The 22,015-nt window shown below is 42.0% G+C and overlaps 1 protein-coding gene across 2 annotated transcripts in view; it reads right to left on the bottom strand.

The window, feature by feature from the left end:
- Positions 1-882: 882 nt before the first annotated feature.
- Positions 883-22,015, bottom strand: part of itgb5 (integrin, beta 5) — a 31,314-nt gene continuing 10,181 nt past the window's right edge. For both annotated transcript variants that reach the window (XM_026377449.1, XM_026377450.1), the window contains 7 exons: positions 20,736-20,910; positions 19,808-20,062; positions 6,539-6,761; positions 5,450-5,550; positions 3,586-3,705; positions 2,870-3,036; positions 883-2,791 (listed from right to left, as the gene is read on the bottom strand). In XM_026377449.1, the coding sequence (XP_026233234.1) occupies positions 2,696-2,791; positions 2,870-3,036; positions 3,586-3,705; positions 5,450-5,550; positions 6,539-6,761; positions 19,808-20,062; positions 20,736-20,910 (1,137 nt within the window). In that variant the 3' untranslated portion in view covers positions 883-2,695. The remainder of the gene's footprint in view (positions 2,792-2,869; positions 3,037-3,585; positions 3,706-5,449; positions 5,551-6,538; positions 6,762-19,807; positions 20,063-20,735; positions 20,911-22,015) is intronic.

Raw genomic sequence — 22,015 nt, 5'->3', positions numbered from 1 at the left:
GTCAGTGAACCAGCAAAATTAGACTCAAATAAAACCAATGTGGACACAGCAGAGAGAGGGAACCACTTACCTTCTGTGACAATCGATTTTCCGTCCCCTGCCCCTGATTTGTTTGTTGGGTCAATTCAGCCACAGCTAATTAAAAATGTTATTCTGTATATGAGGATGAGACCTTGGCACCATACACGGATTCATTTTGATAAGTAACGCTGCAGTTTCTCTTTTTGTGCGGTGTTACAGTACTGTAGGTGCAGCACTGCTCCTTCCTCTGTGGCGATGCTGTGCCGGCAGAAGACTCTCACACAGGACACGAGGAGAGGGGTGCAGAGATTTATGAGCTCACCTCAAGCAGGAATAACAGAACAAACACTTTTTCCACATCACAGGTTTAGTTTCCTGCTCTTCGAAGTCTCAATGCTCCACACTTAAAGGCAGAAGAAACAGATGTTGGAGTCGCTTGAAGTTCGACAATTTAAATAAGAAACAATGAGTTGTTCTACTTGTGTGAAAAGGTTTTAAAGACCAAACTCTAAACTGTATCGTTGCAATCACGATCCCGATGCTTTAAAACGACAAAGCAACATGTTCATTTGAAGTGAGTGAACACATAATTAAAGGCTCATATTGTAAAGGTTTCTGCATCATCATCATATCTGGGAGGGGTCTAACCAGGGAGGTGTAAATTACAGCATCAGAGGATGCATGAGACCAGCCTTCCTGTCTGTGTGATCACACATCAAACATGGAAGAGCATGGTTAACAGACACAAAGTGTGCAGCTACACACACACAGTTTAAAATTAGACCTCGCTTCAGGCCACTCCTCCTAACGTGGCCTTTGTAAATATGGAACAGATGACTGAGCCAAACACCACAGAGTCACTGACTTTTCACATAAGCAAATTTATTGTTCTTGCTCCGTGTGTGGTTTTACATAAACACAGTAGATCTGTGAGGAGACGTTCAGGGCTGCTGAGGAAGAATGCTGCACTAAAGGTTTCTGTGTGAGCTGAAAAAAGGTGACTGAGTTTGTAAACGGAGCCAAACCAAGTCGAACCTCCACAACTGGAAACATTTTCATCTCATTTGGCACATCGCTCGCACCCAAGTAATGTTATTTACATCCACTCTTCATCACTCAGTCACACTCTTATATACAATCTGCCACATTCACTGTAAGACCGTCCAAAATAAAGGCAGCTGTATTTTGCCCCTAACGCGATTCTCTGTGACAGTTCAAACTCCACCTCATCCCGTGGGAACAGTGACGGTAGATTTATGACCCTGGACACTCTCTTTGAGACTTTCTCAATGTTTCCACCCTCTCCTGCAGCAGCCGGGGGTGGAACGTTATAATGTAGCAGCCACTAATGTATGCCCAAGTTTCACTTCAGAGCTTCATGATTTTTAACTAATACAAAGATCAAAACCAGCAATGAAGTGATCTACTAACAAGCCTGAAAATCTAGAGATCCATTGTTGCCCAACATCTATGAAAGAAACACACTTCCTCACAATTTCTTGATGCCCAAAGTGCCGTCAGTGACCTGAGAGCACGTAAAAGAAAAACTATAATAATGCAAATAGTATGAATACAAAGTACAGAGCACAATTCAACTTTTAAAGAATGTAATCTGCTGTAGGAGAAGTCAAGTCCTTCGACTCCAGAGCTGTGGGAGTACGTCAGACTGAAAAAACGACTGGCATCCACTGCTCTTCAGCCAAATGTCAATCTATCCAATGCTGAAAATAGCCCCAAACAAACTCAGTTCATTCCTATTTAATTATTGTGTAAGTAACCGCAGTTTAAAGAAAGCTTCAGCCTTTTATAAAATGAAACTACATATTTTCAACATGTATTTAAAGGTTCATGTCTTCAGTGGGGTCAGAGAAGTGAAACTAACACATCGGTAGTTTTGGTCTTTTCATGGGATTTGTTGACACAGACAGAGAAACAGCCTCAGTCTTTTAGTGGTCAGAGTCTGAGGCGAACGCTGGCATCTACGACTTAGAGGAGAGCGCAACTGGAGCATAGAGCAACACACACACACACACTCGCAAACAATCGCAACATAAAATGTTAACATTTACCATGTGCAAAACGAAGGTAAGACATTTGTTTAGTAAAGTTAGTAGTACCCAAACGTTGTCATAGCAACCTGCAGAAATATGTGATTTGTAATCAGGAGAGAAATTCAGCTTTTCGGGGTCCTGTTGGTGCAAATTTATACTACAAAAGCCATTTTAGTGTTTATAAAAAATACACAAATACAAGCCAACGTGTTGCCTCCTCTGTGGAAACAGTCGATGGTGGTTTTATGTGATTAGAGTTGTTTTTTATGAGAGTGCATCTTGTGTAACTGCAGGCAAACTCACTGCTAACTCTACTCTCTCTTTCTCACTCTCTAAACAAAGTCAAAGAGTTCCTGCTTTGTTGCTCCTGCACCGACTGCCACTGCTGTCAGTGAAACACGCAGATGAAGAAAAATAAGGCCGTCACACCTCTTTGGTGGGCTTCACTCTTCTCTGTAAATCTAAAAAGGCCACAGCACCCTCCCTCAGACATGGTGTAGTTCATATCACTTGTGTTATCAGTCGTGCTCTGTGCAGAGGGATGAGTGCATTCAGTCCACTTCTGCCCCGTCCTTTAGGGATGTGTTTGTTGGACCGGTCCTGCCGCGCCCTGTGCCGAGGGATCAGTGGAGACCCCCGTTGTAGGACTTTCCATACATGTTGAAATCGGTCTCTACAAAATGTGTAGTGACGGGCTGCTTGTACAGGGGATTGGAGGCCTGATGTGGGAGAGATGAAACAGAAATCAGTAAACTGGAACAAGACAAAAAAATCACTTGTAAAAGACAACAGCCTACCATCTCATATCGTGCACGGGAGCGTGCGCTCTGGAAGCGTGAAAATTCTCGCCGGTCATGAATGGTGATGACCAACTTCCAGATAACGAGCAGCAAAACTCCCACCACCAGGATGCAGCCGACCACTGCCAGCAGCACCGTCAGGGCATCTGTCTGACCACCACACTCTGACAAAGATAAAGAACGTTGTTACGTGTGAGCAGAACAACCAGCAGAGGGAATACAGTGCTGACCTTAAAATTTACTTTGTCTGTCTGGTCTGGTTTCCAGTGCAAAACGGGACCACAAAGGTGGGAGGTTCATTCAAATCAGGCAACACAAAGCAAACTGTTCATAGACAGATTTAACGTGGTAAAAGCTGGAACATCAGTCGTCTGCATTTATGCACAGATAAACAAATATAGGTGAATCTTACAATATGTGTTGAGCAGAGCTGCTCTGAATGTAAAGAAGAATAAATGTGCAGCCTCTGATTTGGGAAGTGCTACATCAGAGCGATGCTGACTGAACCTTCTGCATGTGATAGAAAGGCGATGTGTCTCCTCTTGCCCAATGAGAATTGACACACGCTCCAACAACCCCGTTACCATTAGCAGAATAAGCAGTTAAGACGACAGATAGATGGATGAATGGTTTGGGAAATGAGGCACGTAAAACCCAGCAAGGCTAAAACAGAAATATCTAATTAAAGCTGTTTAGCTGTTCAAAGCACTAACCTGGCTCTTTAAGAGCTGTGAGGATGGACTGTCCGCTGGCGTGCTCAGAATATGTGAACTTCATGACACAGTCATTGTCTGTCTTATACAGACACAGCACAGCACCGGACTCATCTGTGTCTGGAAATGAGAGAGAAAACAGGACTTTCAATCAGTTATTTAAAGAAAAGCTGATATGAACGGTGCTAAAGTATCAATTTCATGTTGGATCAGGCTCTGTCAGTTTAATTACTTATTTTATTTGTGTGTTTTGACCACTAGAGGATTTAATGAAACAAAAAGAATCAGTTTCCTGTTTTGAAAGAAGCAGCAGACGAATATTATCTTTCAACATTTGGCTTCAGATTCAGGAAAAAAGGAGGAGGAATCTCACACAGAGGGGAAAAACACTTTTTTCTCTTGTAACCTAAATTTCTTTTCCGTGAAATCACAGAAATCTAAAAAATGCAGTCTCTAATTGAGATGCTGATATTCTGGGATGCTCCTGTCTTCAGTCAATCTTCATCACTCAAAAAGGCTTATGAGGGAGGGTGAGGTCAGTCTGCCCTCATCCAACCATCCATGCTCTCATCCCCCCCCATCAGCCCCTCCTCCTCTGGTTCATGCACAGCGTATCTGGAATGTACATGTGGAGTCCATTAAGGCCAGTCAAATGGCTGAACTAGTGTGGAATGCTATAAAACATGTCGGATGTGGGCCAGGGCCTTGCTGTGCCAATATGAAATGGTCGTATAATAATCTCTGTATGTAAACTGTCAGTCTCAGCCTGCAGCATTTCAGTGCCATGAAGTGCCATAAATCACTGTGCTCCTATCAATACATCCCTGAACATCTCCTGACTTTTTCCCACCAGAGTGAGACGAGTAAAAAACATCTTTTTCCTCTAGCAGTAGAAGGTTTTAATGGTTGTTCTCTATAAAGACTTGAAAGATCTGAATTTTACTTGTTATTACTTGTTGTTATCACATCTACACACTGTAAATGTTTGTTTAGTAGGTGGATCCTCCCTGCAGAGACGGTACAACAGGACAGGCCTGTGCAGGATTTTATAACTGAATGGACTGAACTCTTTGACCGGGCGTGACTGTTGTTGCCGGCAGCGTAGAGTGAAGGTGTCTGTGGAGCTGTGAGAGGCCCAGACTGACACCTGCCACATAATAACATAAACATGAGGAGTGGGCTGAACATTGCACTGTGGGTGTGCCTTTATTACTAATTACAGAGGTGTGTAAGGTCTTAAATAAGGACGTGTGAGGCAGAGCATTCCCAAAGACTGGAAGCATTGAGCCATAAAAGTCAATGATAATGTGTGTGACAAGTAGTCAGCTGAGAAGTCAGTTTATATTTTGTCAGTACAATTGCTGGTCTAATTTTACTTTAGCTGCATCACTTCAGACAGACTGACCCATATTATTTGTCAATACATCAAAGCACACTCCTGTTAAAACTATATGTAATAATGAAAAGAAACCATTTCCTACAGTAAATCAAACTGTGATTACAGAACGCTCTAACGCCATCTTGTTATTAACACATTGTCTGTGTATAAATATTTAAAATATGATTATCACTGGAATCTTAAGCGTGCTGTTAGGCTGATGCTGATGAGTGAGTGGTTGTATGTACTTCATCACATCATACGTGCTAAATATGTCACATTAGCTGAAATAACTAGACGACCTGCTGTGCTTTGGCAAAACCACCAATATCAACAATCAACAGACTAAATAGACATGACAGTCGAGGAGGTACGTAATGTGCAGTGAAACTGTTGAAAAAGGAGATATCACAGATGTGAGTACTTTTCTCAGTCAGCAGCTGGTCTGTGTGTATTTGTGTGTGCGTGTACAGTCTCTTAACTCACTGAGAGACTCCACTGTGATGATTTTATCCTTGCACAGACGCTGGCAAGTCTGGTTGTCTGCAAGCCGCCCCGAGTTGAAAAGCCGGCACTCGATACACTCCCTGAAGCAGAAGACATCATGTTTCATGTAAAAGCCCAACACAACTTATACTGAAAGATTTTAAAATGACTTCTTTTATCTGTAAGTTAGAAAGAACGACAGAAGGCCTGAAAATGCTTCTTTGCCATTGTTTTAACGCTGTTTATTTTCTTTGTCCTGGGTACATCAGCTGTTAAAAATGTCCCACTGTGCCCTCTTAAAGCACTGGAAGTATCTCTGCAGAAAGCTGAACAGCAGGTGAACTGTGCAGCACACAAAACAAATGAGCTGCAGCCAGTGAATTCAGTTATCAACATTTTTCAGATGGATCAAGACAGTTAGAAACTATATTTGAACTTTTTTATTTTATTTAGGCTGGAGATGAAGGGACCGAGCTCCTCCTAGAGCAACACCATTGATACCCCTTTAATGTTCAGAACTATTCCTGCTTCATGAAGCACAACATAACCAGAGTGAAGGAGACATACTGTAAAATACAGCCATGTTACTGGAGGAAGTCCAGAACCAGCTAACATCTACAATCATATCACAGCCATGTGTAGTCCGTCAGGAGGCCTGTTGAGAGGACACAGTAGTTACTCTGCCCTCACAGAAGACTGATAGGCATTTAACACACACCTCAAGGAGCCTGAGCTGCATCGCTGAGTGATGCAAGTTCAAACACAAGGGCGATGGTTTCTTCTGTCAGGGTCACAGATGGCATGTGCGTTATCTGAACGTCTCTCTTACAACTTTGTCTAACCTTTAGCCAAAGCTTAGATAAGTCTATAAGCGAGTTATGGCAGTGTTAGTTTTGAACGTGATGTGTTCAACGACCTGACCCTTTACCTACTGACCTGCCTGGACTGTGTGTCATCACTTGTGATTTTTCACCTTCCTTCTCTAAGAAGCCATTTCCTTCAAGTTATATTACAACATAACAGAATTACATGTGCTGGATTGTTACAGTGCTTCATTAAAGTGAAGCTTATTCCTACAATAGAATTTACCTCTTAGTTCCACATGCATCAGGGCAGGTGCGGCATTTTTCACAGGTGTCTCCGAAGGCACCTGGCTCTGTACATTGACAGCGGCCACACACACAGTTGCCTCGACCGCTGCACATCTGCCCATCATCTGAAATACAGGACGACGTCTCCGTGGAGCAGTTACAGTTGTCACCGATGTACCCAGCGTGGCATTTACACTCCCCACAGTGACATTCTCCATGACCTGGGCAGGAGAAAAAAAAAAGTCATCTTGACAGATCAATCGAAATATAAAAAGGTCTGTTACATTCAGGATTTTCTTATGAGGTTCTCGATGAGGCTGACGTCTGGGCTCATGACAAAATTCAATAAGCAACAAAATGCGATGAATGAAAGTGCTGCTGATGTTCAAATACTGGTAATCAGTATCGCTGTGTGTTTTATTACTGAAATCAGTAATCACATCTTTGATTTGAAATCTTTTTCACTCATTCAGACATGAGGTGGAGAGGCACAGAAAGACAGTGAACAGCTGGAACAGCTGGAGCTTTACAGCAGCGACTTAAACTACTTCCACTAACAGCGCTGAGGAAACTGTCCTCTGTTGTTCCACACTCATGAACTTGTTATGTGCACATAAATCCAACAGAAGGCAAGTCTTCAGGGAGAGATGTCCCCCCTGGACTTTGTTGAAACTGTGATTGGTCTCGGTTGTCTATGTGACCGCTCTCCCGTCAACCACAGGCGAGGACAGCAGCTGTATTGAGGGAAGCATTACTTGACAGGCGTATTTCACGCTGGTTGTTCCTAGACCGTCCACAAAGACCACATTCATTAAGCTGCTATCGCAAATGAATAAGGAGTGGACAGGCTGCAGGATTTCAATGTTCTCTATCAGAAGAAACAGGCACACAGAGAAATATCAGTACTCTAATGTGGTAAATATACAAAGACAGATGCTAAGCTTGAAATCCTCTAAAAGACGGTGATGATCCTGAAGCTGCAAACTGTTCTAACAGAAATCCCACCTGGGCCTGAGCTCCTGTAAAAAGAAGCATGTGGCTTTGTTATTAAACCTGGGACCACCTCCCCTGTAACCCTGAGAAAACCACAACGTATTGTAGGCACATCTTCATTTATTAAAGGCTGCAGCACAAAAATTAAGAAGCAACATTTTTACCACTAAAGTTAACTGTTTTCCAGATTTCCAGGATCCTGCTTCTTAATTTAGTCTCTGGGATAAACCTTTGGTTGTTGGTTGGACAAAACAAGCCATTTAAAGACATAACTACTGTTTATTACCATTTAAAGATCTACGACTGATGGAAATGATCACCAGATCAATCAGCGAAGAAACCGATTCTACTGTCACTGAAGTTTTTCTGAGCTGTGCGCTAGAAAAGCATTACATGGTTTATCACACCTCCCTAGGGTACAAACAAAACAATGTTTAATCTTTTCAATAACACAGCAAAGACAGAATTAAGATCTAAAGGAGGAGTGGAGACAAAATAGGTCACTGACAAATGAAATCACTGTTGTCTGTCTAGGAGTGGCTGCTCCTTCTGTCCCACATGCACTGATGACAGTGAGGGATGAGAACAATCTGATTGTGCTGCCACTTGACCTCAGATAGAGTAGGAAGAAAACCAGAGCTTATGATTACGTACAGATCCTCAAACAGGTCACGCTGACTTCTCCAAATGAAGAGGAAACATTCTGCCTAATCATCAACCAAGTGGTCAAGGTTGTGCAACCTACTGTCTGGGATAACAGACATGCAGTAAATTCTGTCTGTGTTTGTATTTCACGTCTTACTCATTCGGAGCACGCTGCAGAGCTGTGCATGGGTAAGGTGGAAAAACTGAGACTGATCAAATTAAATCAAATTAACCCATGTTTTGTGTGTAGGAGTGTGGAACACCACTCCCAAACGTCGGTCAGTGACATGCGGCTCAGTCACGACACTGTGCCTGGGAATGTGTCCTGAAACGACAGCAGCGCTGCTCGGACATTCAGAGGACGAGAGGTGCAGCTTTCTGTCAGAGACTGAGGAGGAACGGAAAAGTGCAAGTGAAGCTGTTTTGACGTGGGGTTACTGGTCGACAAGTCCTGATGAGCAAACACTCAGCTTTGCATATTTTGTTTGTATGAGTGAGGTTGTGCATTTCTTTGCATACTGTCTGACAGCCCTTCAGTTTGGGAAGGAGTTGAAAGGAGTTGCTAGTTCAGGCTGTTTATTATCCTCCCAGATTAAAACGCTGTAAAACGGAAACATATAAAAGAAAAGATATAAATCAACCATAATAGAATTGACAGCACATTTCAATTTCTACAACAGTACAATTTATTATCTTGAGTTTATCTGAGGACATCGCACATGTTAGTAAAAGCTAAGACTGCAGTCAGTCTGGTTACTGGAGATCCTGACAGTTGCAAACCAAGCATTATCTTATCTGCACGGCCTCATACCTGCAGAATCAAATGCATGGAGTATAATAATCTACTTGAAGTGTAAAACCATTGTGTATGCTCCGGTTTTATCACAATCTTATCTTGATACTGAGCGCCTTGGCTCACCACAGCACTCAAGAAGAACTGGAATCCTGACAGAAGGTGACACCAGCACTCAACACAAGCCCACATCCGATAACCATCGCCGTGCCTTAAACCAGATGTTTGAAACAAGTGCCCAGACTCTTTATTCCACCATTTCTTTTTGTTGTTGAGCTGCTCGCTCACACATGTCGTTTCCTTTGGCAGCACCGCTGGGCCATTTTGACTCTGGGCTCGACAGTCATATTAAACACGGCTCGTGATAAACACAGCTGTTGCAGAGGAGGAGAAATGGAATGTGTTCAAATCCTTTAGAGCTGTGACCCTCCTCTTTTGCTTGCAACTTTTCCATGACGTTACTCTAGACGTTCTGTCAGCCTGGACAAGAAGCCAAGCTCAGGCAAAATGACTCAGGAGGAGCAGTTCTCCAAAAATCAGACTTTCTACAGTAGGCTGCTTTTCCATTTCCAGAATAATGCAGCTTTGCAAACCAGCATTGTGTGAGAGTGACAAGAGAATGAGGAAATCAAGCCTGGTGCAGTGGGTGCCCTCCTGATGTTCGCTTCCTTTTCTGAGTGAATGATGATCATATGCTATGACTGTCAGTAGCGTGAAATGGAGTAAAGGAATTGTGAAGTAAGAATGTTTTTTATGTTTAGTATGCCAAAAAGAGGAATAACAGAACAACAAACAGGACAAAACATACAATAAACATCCACAACTGCATGTTAGATTATAGTGTAGAAGAAACGCTCTGAGATTATGGTACCTCTGTACATGATTAGCACCCACAGCTAGTGAATCATCAGCCTGCTAAAAACGATGCTTGCATGAATTATAGCCTTGCTTTTCTGTCAGACTCGTTACTTTCAGATAGAGGTTAGTTACGATTGTGGGATCAAGAACATATTTTACATTAAACTAATGTAACACTTCATACGTTACAGCAGCAGTCTGTGCAAATCCATTCCTGTATTTTCTGCCTGGACATACACTGGATTTTAACCTCACATTAAACAAGCTTAAGTAGATATTTGGAGATGTTATAAAGAGGAAATGAGCTGTGAGGTTGTTTTTAGAAGGATTTTTGTTTAACTATATCCATGCAACGACACCAGACAACGGAGGTTGAACTTTAAAACCAAACAGGAGCCTAACTCAGGCTGACCTTTTCATAAAAGCATTCAAAATGTTCACAGTAAATTATATCTGACATCTGGAGGCAAAAGACAGTGATGCACATCTAATTACTTCCTGTCCGCAGACAGAGGCAGACAGATGAGCTACAGTACAGAAAAACTATTATCAATCCACTCATGTTAAATAATTCTTCTAAATCTGAAATAAACTGAGCAGCATGCAGTCGGTTTTATACAGCACCAAGATTATTTACATCTACAGAGTAAGAGAGGTTGTCACACTAAACTCAGTAACCCTCATTAGGAATCCAGCATCTGATAAGATGTGGTAGCATGCAGAGGGACTGGACGGAAGACTAAAATGTTCCATCGTTCCCACTGTTGAACACAGAGAAACAATAACTTCCTGCAGGGCGGTCAAAGAGCTGCCTGTGTCCCAGAGGTTGTGTTGTGTTGTGTGTGCGTGGAAAGAAAACATGGCCTCAGTCTACTGCATCTCCTGCTGCAGCCTGCTCTCAGCCGAGCCCGACGAAAAGCTTTACTGAATATTTGTGATACTTGTGGTGGACCCTGGTTTGGCAGCATCACATGAAGAATTTGTATATTTGTTTAAAAAAAAGACAAGAAAAGAGGTAACCAGCCTGTCTATATGGAGAACAGAAAGGCAAACTTCCTTTCTGTACCTGTTAATTATCTGTGGGGAAATCCTGCAGCGTATACATCACATACCTGCAGATAGTTATAAAAATAATGTTATAAAAAAAGGAATCAATGCAAATATTAATCTGACACAGCAGGTCGATTTCCTCTGTGTCCATAAAAAGGGACACTTTGACATTATTCAAATTATTAATCCACAGAGATTCGTTAAGGGATTAATTTGGCTGTAGAGCTTCACAAAGTCAGATCCAGTTGGATCCAAAACCAGAACCATCTATCATCCCTATACACGATACCACAGCTATACGTCAAATGTGTCAACTGTGCAAATTTCCCTGGTGCCCAGTGTGATTTAAGTTAAATTTGGTTTGAAGTTTAGGATCTGAAACAGTTTAGGATGGCAAACAAAAACAAAACTTAAACACCACAGCATTTCAGTTAATACTCCTACATTAAGTGTACGTCAAGTGGTTTCTTTTGTCTCACTAAATTAAAACAGTGTGATGACACAGTGCTTTATTAATTCATTCTGCAGGCGTTGGGCTAGACAGCGTGCAGCACCTCCCAAAGCCTGGGAAGAAATACAGAATATGACCATGCCACTTTAAATGAGGGCTCTGACAGCAGAACAATGTCATCAAAAACCACTCGACTTAATTACACAGTGGGCTGTGGGATAAGATTACTGTTTGGTCATAGGCTCAGACTGGGAGCGCGTTTCTTTTTTTGTGTTTGAGCAACAACAAACCGAAGCTGCTCGCATTTTGCTTTGCATTCAAACTCAGTCCAAGGTCACAATGTGCTAAAATGAAGGGCTGGATTGTTTGAGCTTTAAATATATGGAAGTATCCAGTATAGGCGTACAGGCACATACACACACTTATTTGTAACTGCAGGGGATGGGACTGGTGGAGACATTCCTGCCCATTTGTGGTCAACTATCATCTCAGCCTCCCAAACACTTCAAATGCACATCAGCAAAGCCGTCCCAGCCAGACAGAAACTGCCAAAAGAGTGATGGAAAGAGAAGTGAAGCTTTCACGACAGTAAGAAAAAACCTCAAAAGCAACGAGCACAGAAAGCCTCTAACTAAGTCTTGTGAAACTTCTTTAGTGACAGCGGCTACTGTTAAGCAATTAGACTGCTGGTCAGGCATTCACTTTTTTTTCCACTGAAAATTATGAGCAGTTATGAAAGTTTAGTTCAGTAGAAGACACTCTGAAAGTTTAAACGCCATCTGTCTGGCATGGGAAACGGTTATTAATCCTCCTTCAGGCTGAAAAGCATACTGCTCTGAAAGGAGGAGAGAGAAACACACACAGAGGCTCCTATGTCAGTCTCAGAGCTCTTGAAGCTTTAATAGCCAGGAAGGAAAATAAGCAAACTCGATGGAGGGGCAGTGCTAATAAATGTCAGGGAATTTGAGGCACTAAATGCTTAAGACAGTACTTGAGATTAGGATGGTCAAGAAGCACCTGAACGTTAAAGCGACATATAGCAAATGAATTACAAGAACCTGAGTTGAATCATCAGAGATTAAAGAAGTCCAGTGATTGTTTCATTTATAGATCCAGAGCAACAACAGGCTGATTATTCTGTTCATGTGCAGCAGCCCAGTGGCTTGGCTTTTGTTTTTAGGCCTAACTAGCACTAATGTCCTCCTGAAGTAAAGTCTCTTGGCTCCCTGCACACATGCATAAAATAAAACAATTTTCTTCTACATCTTGGAGCTTCTGTGATGTTTATATTCTACCAGACTCCATTTGTCCCCTTATAAAAGGTGGTTCTGAGTCATACCACCCTGTATTTGTACGTTTGTCTTACTGTCAGTGTCAAACAGCTAAAAAATGTGTGCTGTTAAAATGTGCAGGCCAAGACAAGCTCTCTGTTGCCAAGCTGCTCATCAACTGAAATAAACAACCGATATCTGCTCTGTGTGAGGCTGGGAGGTAAAAGTGTGTCAGTAAAAGAAGGATAGTGCCCGCTTTAAAATAACCAGCCTGCAGAACCCACTAAAACTACAACAGCGGGACAGTCACACCACACACAATGACGGGTATCAGCAGCTCTGACGTATGATTTTTACCTGAATAATATCACATACTTGACAGACAACAGTCATTACCAGCCATGAAAACAGTGTTTACTTCTAGATTCGCTGCCACATCCACTGCCACAGTAAACAGAAGCCCATAAAAAGAAAGAAGGGGAACCTGGAGACACAATGATCATCTCTGTTACCCGAGTTTCATAATGCTGAGCTGAAAACTGTCCAGAGCTGAGTAAAATAATAATGCTGGAAGACTTCAAACTAAGTTTGAATAAATGTGTTGGCATGAAGTTAAAAAAGAGGAAGCACATCAGCTTGTAACTATTTAATGTTGTTTTGTTTTAGTTTTATACCATTTAAAGTTTCTCTCTTATAAATGTGGTTGAAGCCACTTGTGATACGAGTGTGTATTCAGGGATTTACCCTTGATTTTGTGCTGTGTGAGAGAAGAAATAAGTCAGCCTCTTTAATAAACTCTTTAGTCCCACCACACCTGCCAACATGTTTTGTCTGTTAAACCAGAACAATTGGGTTGAAAACTTCTTTTTACTGTTTCATGAGAAGATTTTATAGGATCTCAACTAACTTCGTTGGAGCAAAGTTGTCAATGTGATAATCATAATAAGATTAGAACCAAACGGTGAACTGATGCCAAAACGCTCCTTAAAACTTAAGGGACCTACAGAGTTGGGTGATAATTATCTATAAGTTTATCCCTTTTACCTTTAAACACAGACACTACATTCACAGTTTAAGTGAATGAAACTGGTGAAACCACGGGTAATAATCCACAGATTATTCCCCAGATTAATAGGTCTCCACCTCCTTGAAACCCTCTGTCTATAGAAAGTTGACTTCCGCAGCTCTCCCTTATTTGTTTTTTCATCAGCGCCCTACTTCAACACACTGACAGCACCACATGCATCTATCACTGAGCAGGCAGCTGTGATTTTCTTCCATCCCACTGAAACAATTACAGTCAGCTGTTTAGCTCTGAGGATCTAAAGCCTGTGGTTGAAGCAGTAACCTCTTGGGGTTCTTAATGCTGTGGAAACACCCACGAGGTTGAACTGGCCAAAAGCCTACAGGACTCCACACGGAGCCTCGAAAACAGCCGCCGATCCCCTATCTTCATCAGGTAGACACACAAAGTGATTTTTACCATGAGGCTCGAGTCTAGACTTTGGCAAACTAGCCAAAGACCTTGAATCACATCACATATGCAGTACAAAGAAATATATGGAGGTTTCTTAGTAACGCTGAGTCAGCACGCTGTGATGTTTAGGGTGTAGCTTTGTATCTGCAATATTTCACCAGAGAGAGAGAGAGAAGGTCTTTGTCTGCAGTCAAGTTCAGTCAAGTCTCAGAGAGCAGAGGTGAGGGATGAGTCACTCTGTGGTTTCTTTTCCCTCAGGAGCTGAGGAGTGTTAGCTGGCCACATTAGGGTTAGAGGTGCTGCTCAGGTTTCTTTGTCAAGTTGGGACACATGAACTAAAAATTGCATCTCCAAACATGCCATTTCATTAAATGGAATGGAAATATGTGCACAGACGATTCATTAAATTGTTCTCAATAATACTTTAAACTGTCAAAATCAGACACAGCCTCCATTTTCTTACACAACTTGTGATAAAATATTCTAATGTGAGATTTCTGTCGTACTTTATATCTCACCTCTTCTCTATCAGATTCTATCGAGCTTGTTCGCTGTTATACGGTACACAAGGGAAGAGCAATTGAAAAGCAGCTAGTAACAGGTAATCATTAACAGCCTTCACTGCTCCAGGATTAGACCTCTTGTCAGGGCTGCACGGGTGTGTCCAAACTGTGCACGATTCATCAAGTAGCTCGCTGCGTTTTGCTGCACCTGATTGAGCAGGATAGTTTGAACATTAATCATTCCTATTTGTACATAGCGCAACACACCTTGACATAGCTTTAAATTTAGATTATGAACAGTACAAAACAAATACTGAGAACTTTAATATGTAAAGCCCTTGTTTTCCTACAGTATATTCTACTTATCTGGTTTTGGTTGAGATTTGCTGATTGTCTGGGAGGCTGCACGCCAAATGTTAACACAAACCAGACTCACTAATTGCTGCACGTTCAAATAATGACACATAAAACACTAAAGAGAACCACAGGCACCAAATCCAGCACATTTTACAGACTCTGTCCTGCATGGGGAGATGTCCCCAGCCAGTTCCCACCAGTAATTTCAAGACACTTATTGGTTATTGGTCAAGCATAAAACTAGATACTCATTAATTATCAGAAGATGTCATTTCAGGACAAACAATGCAGAACAAATCTCCTAAGAACATTTTCATTTCGCCTTGCTTAGCTGACTGATTTGAAGTGCAGCTAACGAAGCCTGATCAGTTCATTTAGGGTTTCCTTGTACTGACAGCAGCCCGGAGCTGAAGCACATATTTTCTTAATGCTGACAGTGAGATTCAGGAGCATTTCCTGTGTTTCGACATGTCTTCGGCTGAACTAGGATAACAACTAGAACCTCTCCATTTCACCTGTTGTGTTTTTTTAAATGTTCTCTGTTCAATTTAACAGAGTCACTGTTCCAGCAATGGTAGGTACAAACATGAATAAACACACATTCCCAGTTAACCTATAAGGAGACACATGCACATGCAGCACACTCACTGAATGCAGCTCTGGGACAGCACTTTTATTTATGGGGTAAAACTGGTTTTGTGCAAGTCTGGAAAACAGAACCGTGCTATTTCTGGAGGCTGCTGAGTGCTTAGATCATTATTTAGAACAAGCTGCAGAGTCCGTGGTGGAGATATGGGTCAGGGGGGCAGGAGGACGAGAGAGTCAAGACTCACTGAAGCCTTATTTAAAACAGACAGGAACGCCCGAGCAACACAAAATCCGAAAGCTGGTGCTGATAGAAATATGTGTTAAGGATTTCTCAGCTGATATGCTTCATGTAAACAGAACGTTTTGGAGACAACTCTTTAAATTTACATGTGTGTCCTGCAGGTTCTGTCTGAATATTTTTGGACTTTTGTACTAATGCTGATCTATCTGGATTAAGACAGTGATGAAATATTTTTATGTATCAGTCGGTAAGATAGCTATTAGCGACAAAGTCAGAGAGGCCAGACTGAGGTGGTTTGGACATGTTCAGAGGAGGGATAGTGAGTATATTGGTAGAAGGATGTTGGAGATGGAGCTGCCAGGCAGGAGGACAAGAGGACGACCAAAGAGGAGATATATGGATGTTATAACAGAGGACATGAGGTTGGCTAGTGTTAGGGTAGAAGATGCCCATGATAGAGTTAGGTGGAGAAGGATGATTCGCTGTGGCGACCCCTGATGGGAAAAGCCCAAAGAGAAGAAGAAGTCGGTAAGATAGCTTGTGACGTGGGTTTCAACTAATGGGAAACACATTAGACACAAACAAATACAAATGAGTGAATCAGCACACAAACACTCACATGAGTCAGGTCATTCACTGCTACATTTAAATAAATAAATCCTGATTGTTTCCGAAAAGCACATCTGGCTGCACGTTCTTCACCTTAAGCTGCTCCTCAGAGAGTCTCAGGACTCCGCAGATACAGATATAAACACAAAGACAGATCAAGACAGATGGCTGTGTAGACGTACCCAGTATAAGATTACTGGGACATTCAGAGACAGACAGTCGTCCAACACAGGTCATCTGACCCCAGATAGAGAACATCCAAGCTTCCTGCCAAACAGAGCTCACAGACAAGGTCTAGACTCAATATCTTAATATTTACAAGTGACACTAATTTGGATATGGGTAATTACCAATGGGGATATCAAGGATCAAGGAGGCAGAAGCATTACATATTTATTTTCCATAGATAATGCTCATTAAACACTAGATGAGACTGGTAAACAAAGTTTCCATGTGTTAAATGTCCAACAACAAAGCAGCTGTATACGCACAGGAAAGAAAACAATCAAACACGTATTTTATTTAAATTAGGAGCTCTATATAACCACACATTTGATTCCAGCACTGAGATGTGGAAAGTCTTCAGTACTTAAACCCAATGGAGTCCAAAAAAGCCCTGGACCTCTGAGTTACTGAACAGCTCTGACCAGGTCATAACAATAAAACAAGAATCTTGTGATGACTTGTGTCTTTCATAAAACACCAGAGGGTTTCTAGACTGTCCTGTCAGATTTGTTTTGGTGTTCTCAAGCGTAATGCTACAAGTCTACAGTTCTTTGACTGACAGTCTCAGATTTGGTTCAGGACTCTGCAGATTTATGTGATCTGGATCTGGAATGTAAACTTTATATAAACGTACAAACACAAATGGTTCAGTGACTTCTTCGGTTGCATTATAACAAAAACCAGCAGTAATCTAATCTATTCATCTTCTAACAAAAAAGTTTACTTGACGTGCCAAAGACATCTCTCAGCACTCGTAAGCATGACAACAACAAGTTAGAATAAGTTGCATGAGAGCGAGACAAACACTCTGCTGTTGCAGAGAGGTTTATTTTGTCATATATCACTGAGAAGAAGAAAAAAACAAAACAAGTAAATAGAAACTGTTTTTTTCCCAGTTTTGCAGAAATGCTGCTGCTACACCAGCGCACTGAAGAACTGTGTGTTCTGGTGGTTTTGGTTAATCCTGCAGGCTCGTGTCACCACAATGCATCCCCCATTTTTACAGTAAGCCTGCCTAGCAGGTGTCAGCCACAGCTGGGTGTGGAGTGCTGCCTGCCTCTGTCTCTGTGTCCACACATTAAACTCCAGAGCTGGACTCTTAATGTTCAGTGCTGAAGCACTTTGATTTACCAAGACATCGTGAATAAAATTAAATAAGTGGTTCCAATGTTTAGTTAAATAAAAGCAAAGTAGTTTGACAGACAAAACTATATCTAATCCAGGTCCTCAGTGTTGTCCACAAGCTCCAAAAACTAGAAAGTAGACCTTTAGTTGGAACTAAACCTCTATTCTGAGGGTAATGAGTAAACTAAACAAAGCTTTTAATCTAATACAAATTCTGCTAAAATCACACTAAGCCAACAGATCCATCTCTGTGGCAACATAAAACCTATTTAAATATAATAAAACCTTCTAAATGTCCATTTAATCATCTCACGCCATTTAGCTTAATACAGAAAGAGATTTCAAATAATAATAATTAAAGAAAAGAAGAGACATCAAAGACAAAGACAGGTTGCCAGTCCAGTATCCCCTAAAAATAGCTATACACACAACAGTATTTTACTATATGCACAGTGATAAAGTAGTGATATCAGTGTAACTGCACACGAGCTCATACTACAAAGGCAAGTTCAACAACGCAAACTAAACCTGATCTCTCACTGTGACCCTGGTGCAGCCTCCTACATGTTTAGACTTGACACAATCACAGACTGAGAGCTACACCTCAGTGAGCTCCATGGGAAAAAACACTTTCAGACATTCAATGAGATTTAAAAAGAAAAAGAAATACTGAGAATGTTGTGCCAGCTGATTTCCTCTTTAATAAAACCTCCAGACTTTCCCAGGCATAAGACTGCAAATGAGCAGCTCTCAGTGGAGGATCGCCAATCCAGGTGGAGCACAACAGCATTTACGAGATATCTGTGCTGGCTAAGGGGCTCCGAATAGACCTTAATATAATTTCCTCTGGGTTTTTAGAAACCTGCAGGCACAGAGTCACTATTACAGCATGTCTTGCACAGTGCACTACACAATAATTAACAGACAGATCCAGAGGAGTGAGGGGAGGAAAGTGTTGAGGAGGCGTACAGTTTGGTATCATTAGGAACTCATTATGGCTGCACATTGGGAAACCACACAGGGAAAGGAGGAGAAGAGACACAGAAGGTAGCGGTCTGTTAAGATTTAATGACTGCTTATGGATGATCGGTACAAACAAACGGCTATTCGGCATCTGAGCATTCAGTGTGTCCAGCCTTGCCGCTGACTAAACGAAAGACTTCTGTTTCTACTGGGGATAGATAAATAGAGGCAGGCATTGTGTTAGGGGATTGCGCCAAAGCTGGCCCCACTGTCACAAAGCGCTCTCTGTGGTTTCACAGGAACAGCCATTGGCTTGGGGATGAGCCAGTGGGCCCTCCTCCAGCCAAGAGGTCTCGCACCAGAAAGCAGAGTCTTGGACCCGATGTTCTGGGAACACAACAGCTTTGGCCTTTTGGGTAGAGCTGAGCAGACTCACTGAGCCAAACCTGCCTTTTCACACTAACTCTCAGCATTCTCTGGGCAGTAACACAGACAGCCCTCAGCTCATTCCATTATAATGTCAGCACATGTATCACCGATTAACAGAGCATATTCATGCTCGGCATGGCAACGAGGTAACTGAGTGCTTCACTTCAAAGTGTTGACAGCAGTATATCATCTGCGTGTTGTTAGTTTTTAATCTGTGATGCTTCCCTTAAGCTAAATCTGTCTTATTCTAGACTTCTACAAAACAAAACACAAGCTGAACATGTGAACAACTGCTTTTGCAGCTGCTCCTCTGAGCTTCTTTTGGGAGCCAAGCCAGCAGCCCTGTAGGTGACTGTTTTAACTCATTCAGAAAATAATATCGGGATTTGTTGGAGAGTCAGGACGGGGCTAAACCACAGAGACACACCCAGAGCAGGTATGGGACATGACTCAACATCATTGGACATAATATTTAATTAAAACCCACAACAAGCCGCAGATCTAAAGGGTTCACAGAGTGTTTGATGTTAGCTTGTGTTCTCATTTAGTTCAATGCCGAGGGGGGGTGTAGTCTGAACCACAAGTACAGCAGCTCAATGGGGTGAACTACGGTCATTCTCTTGTACAGCTCAGACCAGCGCAGCCTCAGTGGAACAATAAAGTAGACCATCTGTGGATTACATTCCTACCTGAGCAGAGGATGCCTTTGTGTCGGGCACAGGAGAAGTCGTCACACTCGCAGAAGGTGCCGTAGATCTTGCCAAACTCGGACTCATAACACAGACACTGGTTGCAGCTGCACTCTCCTCGCCCGCTGCAGATCTGCTTTCCCTCGGCCTCCCTGCAGTGGCTGAGGTACATGGTGCTGGCCTCACCTTCCTGGCACTCACACCGGGCCCCCAGGTAGCCGGGCTCACAGTGACAAGTCCCACAGTTATAAGTACCTGCAAAAGCAAGGATTTAAAACTTTATGACCTGACAACATGTTAATTTATTCTGCAGGATTATTCAGCTATCAAACTCTGTTTCTAGCCCCTGGGATCATTTCAAGCTTTAAAGACATTCAGTAATTCCTGAATCTGAAATGTTTCCAGTGTTACACACTCACACACACACATAGTTGTTTTGTCTATCCAAGTCAGTTAATTCAGGCACTCACTACATCTAAAAGGAGAAATGAAAAAATAGGATAATAACCGATTTAACATATTCAGATATCTAACTCAAATGGTTAGAGTATCACAACAACAACCTTCTCTATAATCATACCGAAGAAAGACACCAAATTAAGAGGGCAAAAGTAGGAGTTTTCCTTGGTTAAAGGCAAAATACCAGGTCTGACATCACTGATTGAGATGTTCAACTTGTGGGAAAGTTTCAAACCCACAGGAGGCCATTTCTGTCCTATGTGATTTGCAATACATGTACAAACACACACACTGGTCACCAATCAAACATCAGTCACTGCAAACCTAGTGAGAAGGTTCACTTAGATGTTCTCTGTTATGTTTTAAGAGTTTCTAAGATCATACTAATAATAGAAGGTGAAGAGAGACATGATGTGTACCTGATAATTAAATTCAAACTAGTGGAAAATTGTGTTTCTAGGTGAAGTACCTATAGAGCTGCAGATGCTGCTGTTGATTTGTGCTTTCTGGCTGCAGCTACAGTCACATTGATAATTCACAGCCACCTCCAGACGGTCTTTGAACCCCACTGGCTTGATGGTGAAGCTCTGGTCGGTGCCACGTGGAGGACAACTCCTCGCCTCCACACTCACGTTGAAGGAAACCTGGGTGATGCAATTAGAAAGTAAATGTACAAATACTGGTGGAAAATCCAGTTTGTTCACAGAGAGTTCACGTCAGGGTCAGATGGTATGTTTTTTGTTACAGTAGCAGCATCTGGTGACTGGTGATTGATGCCACCCAACATCTTACAATCACTGTACAGATGTTTAGAGATGAACTACACACGACCCAGATTTATGTTTACACCACAGAGCCTATTTCACTTTAAGATAAATTTACAGTTAACAGCCGACGTGTCTTTGCCTGCTCTGAAAGTGGGACATCACATAAGACCTACACCCATTTGATTACACTGAGGAAGGAAGTCCTGACAAGAAGAGAAACCCAACCCCAGCTCTGTTTCTGTTCCAACATGAGCACATGGTCTTTTCATCATCATGTTCACTCAGTCACGGCAATTATTCTGAACATTGTCTGTCTGATGTAGAGTCCAGAGTATTTTCTTTTTATTGTGCTCTGACATGGTTACATAATTGGATGCTAATACAATCTTCAACTTAACACTGTGCTGTATTAGAGCTCAGTAAATAAAGTGGACTGGATGTTTTTACTGTCCATTATTTAAAACATGCTACCATACAGGAACGTGCGACACGTGCATGCACTCAAACTGCATCTCCACTCGAGAGCGGGAAGATTAACAACTTAATGAGGGTAAAAATGTAATTTACTTTAAATGTGAGTCACAAGGTCAGTTCACCCAATCACGTAGCCTGTTAGGACAACTAGACACAGTTATGTGGAGGGAGTAGGTGGCAGTGTAGGTGTGTCCTGCTGGACAAGAGTAGGGGGTTAAGGCTTCTAAAACCATGTGTTTCAGAAAGGTCCATAATTCTTGTGTCTTCATTCCAAAACCATCTAAATCTGAGAGCTCATAGACCCAGACTGTCTGACTAGAGGTTTGGTGCTACCTACAACTAATCTGCTGATCATTGGGACAATCCTTGAGGAGGTTCTCCTCTGTTGTTTAGAGGACAATACTAGGCGGGAAGATAAACAAAGACTTTCACAAAGATCTAATTCTTTGCAGACCAAGAAATGGAAATCATGGAAAATCATTGTGGAATCTCTCATGACCGAAATTTA

This window comes from Anabas testudineus, chromosome 21, assembly GCF_900324465.2.
Source record: "Anabas testudineus chromosome 21, fAnaTes1.2, whole genome shotgun sequence".
NCBI lineage: Eukaryota > Metazoa > Chordata > Actinopteri > Anabantiformes > Anabantidae > Anabas > Anabas testudineus.
The sequence above is the reverse complement of the archived record's forward strand: the minus strand, read 5'-3'. Positions and strand labels throughout refer to the sequence as shown.